Source organism: Buceros rhinoceros, unplaced genomic scaffold, assembly GCF_000710305.1.
Source record: "Buceros rhinoceros silvestris isolate BGI_N320 unplaced genomic scaffold, ASM71030v1 scaffold1350, whole genome shotgun sequence".
Classification (NCBI taxonomy): Eukaryota; Metazoa; Chordata; class Aves; order Bucerotiformes; family Bucerotidae; genus Buceros; species Buceros rhinoceros.
Window position 1 is genome coordinate 20,426 of NW_010391080.1, and position 10,912 is coordinate 31,337.

At 40.4% G+C, this 10,912-nt stretch overlaps 1 protein-coding gene across 1 annotated transcript in view; it reads left to right on the forward strand.

Moving 5' to 3' along the window:
- MAN2B2 (mannosidase, alpha, class 2B, member 2) overlaps positions 1-10,473 on the forward strand; it is a 30,891-nt gene extending 20,418 nt beyond the window's left edge. Inside the window, exons 10-19 of the mRNA XM_010139881.1 lie at positions 941-1,074; positions 2,607-2,863; positions 5,216-5,407; positions 6,346-6,598; positions 6,720-6,830; positions 6,931-7,123; positions 7,730-7,882; positions 8,255-8,367; positions 9,254-9,371; positions 10,238-10,473. Coding sequence (XP_010138183.1) covers positions 941-1,074; positions 2,607-2,863; positions 5,216-5,407; positions 6,346-6,598; positions 6,720-6,830; positions 6,931-7,123; positions 7,730-7,882; positions 8,255-8,367; positions 9,254-9,371; positions 10,238-10,332 — 1,619 coding nt within the window. The 3' untranslated portion in view covers positions 10,333-10,473. The remainder of the gene's footprint in view (positions 1-940; positions 1,075-2,606; positions 2,864-5,215; positions 5,408-6,345; positions 6,599-6,719; positions 6,831-6,930; positions 7,124-7,729; positions 7,883-8,254; positions 8,368-9,253; positions 9,372-10,237) is intronic.
- The last annotated feature ends 439 nt before the right edge of the window (positions 10,474-10,912 follow it).

Consider the following 10,912-nt stretch of genomic DNA (forward strand, 5'->3'; position numbering starts at 1 on the left):
GAATGCCAGGTATGTTTATTTTAACACAACTTTTCCAATTTTCAGGCTAACTTAGGAAGGCTGTCGTGTTTTCTTCTGAAAAAATAAACTATTTTCCTCCTAAGTTCTGTGAAAATCCTGTTTGCCTTACAAGACCTCCTAGACGTAAAGCAAACTCAAGTGAATTTATGAGCTCTCAGATCTCAAGCATCTGAAAACAGGACCTTTAAACTGACGTTAGGCAGAGCCCTGCCCCAGTGCATGTTTTAGACCTGGCTTCCAAATTCAGACCTCAGCTGTATAATGGACAGGAGGAAGAGGTGCTGGTCAGAGTAACTACTAAACTAACCATACTGTGCAGCGTAGATTGCATGGTAAGAAGCACTGTCACGGTTAAGAAATGTTCTTGCTGTAGAGTACTGCCAGCTTGTGGTAAAAAAAAAAAAAAAAAAAAAAAAAAAAGATAAAGGAATTTTAAAGTAGTCAGTTAAAAGACTGTACATTCCCTTTTATCTTTACTTTGGAAACTTTTAAACTGTCAAGCGTAAGTAGTGTCGTGGGCTGCACAACAGACTCGTTCGGGTTTCTTACAGAGTTGTTTTTAGATTAGGCTTCTCCTCATTTCATCTTTTGCATAACTCTGATAAAGCTAATATCATGTGACAATGAGTTGTGGTAAGCTGCTTATTTTCACTAAATGCATTTACATTCAACTCAGCTGTCATTTTCTGAATACACTGTCTCTTTTTGCTGGGTAAAGAACAGAAGAATATAGCAGAAGAGGCTTTTATGAAGTACTACAAAATGTTTTCCTGTTCTCAGTCATGAAGTTTTGTTGCAGGTTCTGTGTTAAAATTTTGTAAGATAGTTGTACGTAGACAGATCTCTCAAATACTTTTTAGTAAGTATCACATTTTAAAAATACATAGCTTTAGTGACTGATACCTTTGTGTTCATGAAGGTGCTACAGATGTTGACCAATACGTTGTTGTCTATAATCCACTGGCATGGAACATCACTACCTTTGTCACGGTTTCTGTCAGCCACTCGGCAGTAAGCGTATATGATGAACTGGGACAGTCTGTACCAGCGCAGGTACTTCAACTTGCTTTTCTTTCACTTGTCAGTTTTCACTGGCTTGATCCTACCTCCTGTCAAAGTGTGGTAATATATAGCATTACAGTGAGAACAAGTATTAGTTCAAGTTGGGATTTTCCTAGTCTTCCTTCAAGTGATTTTTAAATTTTTTTAACTTACCTGTTCCCTCAACTAGAATTTTTTTGTCTTAATGTTGAAAGGGGCTTCCTGCTCTTCTAGTGTGTTCGGTTTGTCCTTTACCTGCCTGCTGTGTGTGACCTGGCACTTCTTACCTTGCTTTTCTTTCTATAAAAACCAGTTTCCAATAAAGCTTTTATGGTTGAAGCCCTGCCCTTCAATTGACAGTCCTGTTTGCACAATTGGCAGATTGTCTTAGGGAGGAGAAGGGATTTAAGAAATGTAGGTCTTACAAGCCCAAAAGAAACTGGGGACAGTCAGCTGCCATATGAGATATCATTCCATCATAGCTAAGCTCCAAGACAAGGCCAGCTATTCCCTGGGAAAGAAGCAAGTGGCCTCAAGTGAAAGCTAGCATTAGCCTTCCTCAGGAGCATCTGCTATAGCGGTTCCATCATCAATGGCTTGATAAACCTGTAGGAATGCCTCTTCCACATAAGGCCTGAAGAGGCGTGATACAATTCCAGGTACTTCCCTTGTCCCTGAGAACCAGATAGCTCAGCAAGTTCTGCTAGCTGGACAGATTTTCTGTTATTTGTGGCTTATGACTATGTCATGGTTTAACCCCAGCCAGCAAATAAGCACCACGCAGCTGCTCGCTCACTCCTCCTGCCACTCCCAGTGGGATGGTGAGGAGAATCGGGGTGTGGGGGGGGGGAAGTTTAATAATTGACATGAAATATTATAATGATGATGATTAAAAGGGAGAAAACAAAAAAGAAAATAAATAAAACCCAAAAAAGACAAATGATGCACAGTTCAGTTGCTCACCACCTGCTGACCAATGCCCAGCCGTTTCCTGAGCAGTGATCAGCCCCTCCTGGCCAACTTCCTCCATTATATACGGAGCATGATGTCCTTCTGTTTTCTGTTCAGAAGTATGTCACATGCTTCTACCTCGCTCTCCGTGTTTGCTAAAGGGGAGGGCACAACTGGATGCTTCCTCCTCTTAAGTTTTCTCATACTTGCACTAGTCACCTTGCTAATGTTTCTTTTCTGTAGTTTGCCTGATTACTTTAATTTGTGCTTATTTCTGCTCATGTAGACATTTCGCAATGCAATCTTAAATCAAGATCTACGATTCCATGTTCACATTAAAGTAAGATCTAACTTTGTAATTTCCCAACCTTCTTTCCTTCATCAAACGGCTAAGCTAAATCCAAGTTCACCAAACTCCCAATTAAAAGCAGCATGGATCTACATTATAGTTGAGATTTATAAAAACGGCATGTTTAGAAACTTACTTTTAAAGTAGCAGTTAGCTTTTGTAATTTAGGGCTTACAGTACACGGACATAAGCTGTCTTGCTAGTTAATCTGTAATGGAGCATTGTTGTGTATGTTGTCACACAGGTTCAGAGCTCGGCGGAGTCCAGTTCTACCTATGATCTCTATATTCTAGTCGCAGTAAGTGGTCTGAGCTACAGAAAATACAAAGTTAAACCCTTGAATGGCTTACAGTCTGCATTTATTGGAAGGTCAGTCAAGTACAAGCGAAAAGACATAACTCGTGCCGATCAGCAAAGTCAACAGTTGCTTCCTGTGGTTAACAACTGCTACCAGGTCGTGTTTGACCTAAACACAAATCTAATGCACAGCATTACAGAGAGGTGAGATTGCCAGCTTGTTTCTAAAATCGTTTCATATTTCATAAAGTCCTACTATTCTGTAAAACCTGTACTATTTCTTTATTGCCCTGTTTAACCATGCAGTCAAAGATGACATATCACAGCATTAACTAGTAGAGCAGTAGGATCTCATTGTACTTTAGAACTAAAAATGCATAGAGGGTTATGAATGTGTGTTGGTGTTAAATAAGCATGTATGCTTATGAGCCTTAAGTGACAAAGCAAGAGCTTTCTCTTACTAATTGGGTAGTCTTTTGCAAGTCCTGTATCACTCTTTATATGGTAGGAAACTACAAAATTTTTCTGAAAGGAAACTTTTAACTAAAGAAATTCTATTTATTCTGTTTATTGGACTGGATGATCCCCAGAGATCCATTCCAACCCCTACCATTCTGTGATAATTCTGCCTCCTAGAGCAAGAACTTGTTGTCAGGTATAGTTAAAAACAGCTTTTAAAGTAAGAAGTGCTTTAATTAAAAGTCCTGGAGTAAGTACTCTCTCAAGGTGTCTCCAGATCCTAACTGTTTCCCGATTCCATGAGGGATATAATAAGAAAATAATGAGGAAGAACAAAAATCTGAATTAAAATCCTATTTTTCTCTATCCTGTTCTGGCAGACAGCAAGAGCTGGAATTCAGTATGTAGGAGAAATAGGATATTCACTTTGTACACAAGCTTTCAGGCAAGCCCAGAATGTTTGAGTTTCAGGAAGTTTGCCTTGGGGTGATGGAAAAGAGCGAGGCGGCAGCTCACAAGTGGAGGAAAGGAAAAAAAAAAAAAGGTATCTTCACCTGTGAAGACTTGTGAAGTTTAACTGCAGCAGTTAGAACTTCTAGGTCCTGCCCCTGCACTGGAAATGCCCTATAAGTGGAGTAGTAGGTAAGACTTGAGTATGTTTTGCGCCTCATCCATTACAGTTTGTGGGTCGCTGTATGAGCACTAGCTAAAATGGTTGGCAGTTTAGATTTATATACCAGACTAAGTGATTTTCCTGCCAGCAATGCTCAAAAAGAGCAGCAGAGCCCAGGTAGCTGAGAGCAATAACATCTTAAATGGCCTTCATAGGACTTTCCAAAGACTATGATACGGAGTCGTGAATAGGTGAAGTGTGAGCTTTCGTGGAGAAAGGAGAACTCAAAGTAGGTACTGTGCGAGAGTAAATTCTGCTATCCTGTTGTGCTTATATTCGTTACAAGTGTTAAATGGGGACACTTGTGTCATGCTGATTTATCTAGCTACAAAATTAGTTAAAGGAACCTGATTATTAAATTAATATGGTGCAATGTACCTTATTTTTGTGCAGTGGGTAGTTTCTGATCCTGTACCAACTCCCACATCAAAACAATGAGCTAATGAAAGGATTGAGAACAGTCCTGCAGAGAAGGACTTGTGGATATTGGTGGATGAAAAGCTGGATCTGAGCCAGCAATGTTTGCTTGCAGCCCAGAAAGCCAATTGCATCCTAGGCCACATCAAAAGAAGTGTGGCCGGCAGGTCAAGGGAGGTGCTCTACTCTGTCCTGGTGAGACCCCACCTGGAGTACCATGTCCAGCTCTGGAGTCCTCAGCATAAGAAAGACGTGAACCTGTTGGAGAGGGTCCAGAGGAGGCCACAAAAATGATCAGAGTAATGGAACACCTCTCCAGGAGAAAAGGCTGAGAGAGTTGGGGTTGTTTCTTGTGGAGAAGAGAAGGCTCTGGGTAGATGTTACTGTGGCCTTTCAGTACTTACGGGGGCCTGTAAGAAAGATGGGGACAGTCTTATGATGAGGGCCTGTTGTGAGAGGACAGGGGGTGATGGTTTTAAATTGAAAGAGGGGAGATTCAGACTAGACATAAGGAAGAAATTTTTTGCAGTGAGGGTGGTGAAACACTGGCACAGGTTGCCCAGAGAGGTGGCAGATGCCCCATCCCTGGAAACATTCAGGGTCAGGTTGGATGGGGCTCTGGGCAACCTGATCTAGATGAAGGTGTCCCTACTTCCTGCAGGGGGTGTTGAACTAGGTGACCTTTGAAGGTCCCTTCCAACCCAAAGCATTCTGTGAGTCTAATGTAAATGCTGTTTCCGTCTTAAGGTGTTTCTGTTTTACAAAAGTATAAAGTGATGCAGAAACTCCATTTATTTACACACTGACACATGTCTTGACAGGAAGCACTTGTAATTCTCTGCTGTCCTCATTTCCTAGATCTTATAAAATCAGTTATTCACTTTGAGGAAGCAGATTTTTTTTTCTTACTTTCCCAGCCTCATTCCTGTTGCAGTTCAGCTTTGCATCTCTTATGTACAAAACGTGTTTGTAAGTAATACAATTTTTCCTTTTCTGTGTATTCACAGGGAGACTAACCAAACTGTTCAGTTGACGCAGGAGTTCCTTGAGTACCATGTCAATGGAGACGTGATGAAAGGACCTATTTCAGATAACTACTTATTTGCCCCAAATGCTTCAGCTGTTCCAGTATCAAAAGCAGTGGGATTGGAAGTGGTTGCTGGAAGTTTGATGACAGAGATACGGCAGTATTTCTACAGGTACAACATGGTTACAGCTTCACTGCACTGGATTGTTTAATTCTCTGTAGATATGTATGAGATCAATCTTGTAAAGTTACTCCTAAACAGAGAGCCCTGTATGTTCTTAGGGATTTAGACAAAAGAACTAGCCTGCATCTGCTAAATATAGTGCTGAGGAAGCACCTCCTTTAAATAGCCCATATTGTCCAAGGGAGGGAGGTGAAGATTGTTCAGTTACCTTCTGTGGTTTGCTTTATAGCGCACCTTCTGTTGGGATCCTGATTCCATACAATTAAATGAAAATTGCAGCTATCACTTCCGTACATGGGTGGAATGTGGACATAACTGTTCATTTTTATAACTGTGAAAATCTTCCGACAAGCGAATTAGAGAAAGGAGAAATGAACCCTGCACAAGGATACTCTGTGCCCTGATGAACCAGCTACTTTTCTGTGTCTAGAACCCTGTCACCCTCCTTCAAATCTGGTTATTTGATTGAAGCCTTTTGCTTTACATGGCATTGTACAAGGATTGTAGTTGAGAAAGACCTTTGGAAAACAGTGGAGTTCCTGCATCAAAATTAACGTTGTGCAGATTTTAAAAGTACCTGTATTCTGAAGAATGTAAATATGTTGCTTAGGGAGTCATAATTATTTAAATTCTTTGTTAATTTTGAGAAAAACAGAACGTTTTTCTAATGCCTCTTCAAATAAAGAGACCACTTTATACTTGCCACGCTAAAGAAAATTGTAGGGTATCAATTACCACAGCTGAATATCTGTACATTTGAAAATTAGATTGAAATGAAAAACAATTGTACATGTACTTGAAATACATAAAAAACAGGCAAGAAATCTGCGTGTAGGGTGACATCATGAATGATTCGCAAGTCTTGACGCAACTGATCAAGTGCTCCACTTCCTAAACTCTGCCTATCTTTCCTCTCCTTTTTACAGTAATGTTACCTCTCAGGACTACATACACGCAGTATACACGAGGATGTATACAGCACCAGAAGGCTACGATGGGAAGTTTCTTTGCCATAGGATAGAGCAAGAATACAGCGTGGGGCCTTTGGAATTAAATCGTGAAGCAGTTCTGAGAACAAGCACAAATTTGAACACCAGGCAGCTGCTTTACACTGACAGCAATGGATATCAGATTCAGAAAAGGCCATTCAAGTCATATGTGAACAACACAGTGGCTCGGGTAGGCAACAAGGTGTAACCCACCTTTTTGGTGAAAGTCAGTTCTCCACCCTCATCTTCATTCTCCGTTATTGTTTACCCAAGTTAGTATTATCACTACGTGATTTACTGTGTGCTTTCAGAACTATTATCCTATGGTCCAGACTGCCTACATTGAAGATGATACCACAAGGTTGATGCTGCTTGCAGAAAGAGCTCATGGTGTCTCAAGTCAAGGAAATGGACAAGTGGAGGTAACATATAAAAATACTTTTTTTTCTAGAAGAGTGTAATTTCATGGCTGCCAATAACGTAAGTAAAGCATCATGGCTTACATTTACCTTCCCAACACAGGTGATGCTTCACAGGAGACTATGGAACAACCTTCAGTGGGACCTAAATTACAATCTCACTTTGAATGACTCTTCGGTGGTTCGCCCCATGATTTGGCTGATTCTAGGAACTAAGGCTGACACCAGTATTTTGTATCGGACAAGTGGACTGGCATTAGAACACAGGCCAGTAGTCATGTTTGGAGCTCTTTCAGGTAACTCGTTCTGTCTTTAGCATCTGAATGGCTTATTTATTTTGTTCTGATTTATGCTGTTAAGTTTGTAAATGCAGACTTAAAGCCTCCTGTGTGGCAAAGTTAGTATACAGTGAGTTAAGGGGCATATTTAGAGCCTGCTAATTACTTTGCATTAATTTCAAACATGGTGTTGTCCAAGTGTATGGAATGTTTCTCTCGTTATGTAATTATCTCTGTTTTCTGCCTCTAATGAGGACAAAATGTCCACACAGGGAATTACTGCAAAACAGCTAGTGCACCATTTATCAGCTTCCTGGATGCTGAGTCCTTAATAACCAATTTTGAGTCATTCTTTTAAAAATACTTACTTGACTTAGTAACTAAAACTGAAGTCTGGTAGTGAAGCTGCAGTGAAATTTGCTTTCTGGAAAGCTCTAATACATTTTTCCAGCAGCTGAAATCGTGCTGTTTTCTGCTTTGTATCTCAGAAGGCCTTGGAAGAGAAATAGCATCTGCTTTGCATCTGCGTTGGCAGAAAAAGCAAAAATCTCTTTAGTCTTCCACAGTACCCTCTCTAGGCTTGTGTGTGTGATGGATGTTTGCTTTGTTTCACTTTGCATGGAGGAGATAAACCAAAGCTACCCAGACAACTTCAGCAGAATTCAGTCCACAGTTCACCTGTAACTGTCCCGCCGAATCTTCATCTCCAGATTCTGAGCATTCCAGGGTGGAGGTACAGCTCTAGTCACGCAGAGCAGGTCCACAGCATCCGTGTGGGTAGGTGCCTTCAGAACTACGGCTGGATGTTACAACTAAAGAAGCTGACTTTTTTTTTTCCACCTTCTGTGGCTAGTACTTCATTCAAAGTGTTAAAATCCTGTCAAGGAAGTTAATTGTACTCTATGATTTCTCATACAGTAAAATAGTTCTCATAGTAAAATATTTCTCCTGCATGAGTTCATCACGCCTGTTAGCATCATTCCCGTAGACCGTGGCGGCTGGGTATTTCTTGATATTAGTCTGCTTGCTAATTTTAAAAATTGGAAATGAATTTCACATTATGAGAGTGTAAAGCTTAAAAAAAAAATGTTTAAAAGTTGTTGTTATTTTTGAAGTAAGAAAATGTTTGCATTTTGTTTTCTCTTAAAGGTAAACCAAAGCAGGGTGATGCAGACTTCAGTCGCGTCCTGCTAAGAATTAGGCACTTGTATGAAGCTGGAGAGGATCCTGTGCTGTCTCAGCCTGTGGTGGTAAATCTGAAGGTAAATCTATTCCTTCAAGACAATACCACTTGAGGTGTGTTTGTTCCAGAGAGAACTGGTTCTGGGATGGAACGTCTCTGTGCTAGAGAGTCCAAAAAAGATGGATACAAAAATACCAGTGTAACTTTAATCCCAGAGGGAAGCAGGTCTTGGTTTTACTGGGCTTTGCAACACAGAAGCCATTACTTCAGATGAAGTTGCCATAGGCACAACCTGAAGGTCTGCCTGAGTGTTGGGAGGACTGGTTCTGTTCAGCTCTTGGTTCTGTAACACTTCTTGCAGTTACTTAACTGGTGCAAAGAGTGGGAATCTGTTTTGTCCTTTCTTTAGTTACTGCAAGTTGAACCTATAGGTAAAGAAAAAATAGATAGAATTAAAGGAAACAATTTTTTTTTCTCCTCTATAATTTATTTCTGCAAGTTACTGGAACTTTGGTCATTCCCATCATGGACTGCATATTTTCAGTTTCTTATTTGATCTGTCATATAGAAGTAGATTATTTTATAATACATGCCAGGGCATTATTATTTTAAAATATGCAATTTTGATCGTGATGACAGAAACATGGTGAACAAGGTGTAGGGTTCTCTGTTTAGTTTAAAAAGGAATGAGTTTCAGCTCTCGAACGGAGAGATTAGCAGGCTCCGAACTTTGCTACAACACAGAGGAAACTCTTAGCACCTCAGCTTCTCAGTTTGAAGCCTGCTGAATCTGTAGTTCCTCTCCTGTTCATGATTTAGCAGATTCTTAGTCTCTACTGCTCTGCTTAATAGATCAGTGCCAGAGACGAAAGCTCTGCTCTGGTCTAACTGTGTCCCAGACTGGTGAGTGTGGTGCTGTTCCCAATAAACTGTGGTTTGATTCCTTGTGTTTTCTCTACTCGCAGTCTTTGCTCACAGGATTAGGACCAGTGATGGCAGTGGAAGAGCGATCACTCACAGGCACCTGGGATGTAAACACTTTGAAGCGGTGGAAATGGAAGTCTGCACAATATCCAAGCAAAGGTAGGTGGAATAAGGTGGCTGGTGTCCTTTTTGTTGTTGATGGTTGTAGCTTGATGAATAGTCTAATTAAAAATATAAAAATATTTGCAAGAGTAAAAATGTATTGTTCTGTATGACAGACCTGGTCTCTGGTACACCAGCAAGCAGTAGCATTTGTAAAGATTCCCTGCAAGTACTAGACTGCTCTATTTCTCTGATGGCTTGTTTTGCCTAGAAGTGTTAAAAAGCTTGAGATATTTCTGGAGTTCTCTTTGTCCAGATAGGCCGCTTTATGAATTCACACTTGTGACACAGGTTGATTTTGTTAGATGCTGCTGAGTTGTGTTAATATAAGCTTAAGCCTGTGCTGGAGAAACCCAGACAGCTGCAGTTAAAAATCCCCGCGGTAATCAGCTTGAAGGACCACGTGGATATGATTAAACTTAGAGTTAAGTGTGACCTCGTTTCATTAATCATTCCCGTTAGTTGCTCGGACAGTGTCCTTACTGTCACATCCATATATGTGCCTTGTAAAAAGCTTGCAGAGGTTTTGGGCTGGGCTAGCTGAAAGCTTAGAGCTCTACTTGGCCTGCAGCTAGGAGCTTGCTTGCTGTTTACTCATGATAAAGAAAAGGTGCGTGACTGGGGAGATTGTTTCACGCTTTCTGTTTGAGTCAGTGTGTGAAAAGTAGATGAATTGTTGTATATTTTAATACTACGAATGGGTGCATCTAAGGTTCCATCCTACTTACAGCATTAAGGAGGAGAATCTGCTCAAACATCAGCTTTTAAGGAAGGGATGAGTTAAAACTGTTGAGATAGAATGGTATGTACATTGGAGTAAAGCTGCTGCTTTAATAAATTACCAATGGTTTTGTGTTTTACAGGATTCTCCAACATCACAGGGACCTCAGAAAACTGCACAGTAACTGTTCACCCAAAGGAAATACGGACTTTCTTTGTATACTTTCAAGGTCAATAAACTCTGATGTTGTGTTTCGGCAGTGAACGTGTAATAGCTTCCAATTTTTGTCTTGAGCTAGGAGTGATGATCTTGAAAAATATTCTGCTGTTGCTGATGAAGGATCTACTGATTATGGAATAAACTTTAAATTGAATTAAACTGATGGCTGGAGTTGTGGGTGGTTTTGTTGTTTAATTATTTACCAGTGGTTTTTTTTCTGAAATACATTCTAGTCAAAAATGACCTTGTCACAGTGCAAGCATAGCAAATGTTTTCAGGCTCATTGTGGGTGGTTTTAAAGTGGCTGCTTCTATGATGCTTCATTGTGGAGTGCTGTGTGGTGGTGGTGAACAGCATCAAAGTTTTATTAGTCCTAGAGTCTAGAATTTTCTTTCTAAATAGTGGTGATATCAGGAGTCTTCTCTTAAGGTTTTTATTGTTAGAGGAGATGGCTTCCAAATCACGGAGTAGTGAGTTGCCAAATGACATTTTGTTTCTGCATGCAGGGAGAAATGCCTGTCGTCATGTCTGTGTTTCAGCTACTTTGTCTTCTGGACAACAACTGCGAAGCTTCTGCTTTGTAAACCGAAATTGAATG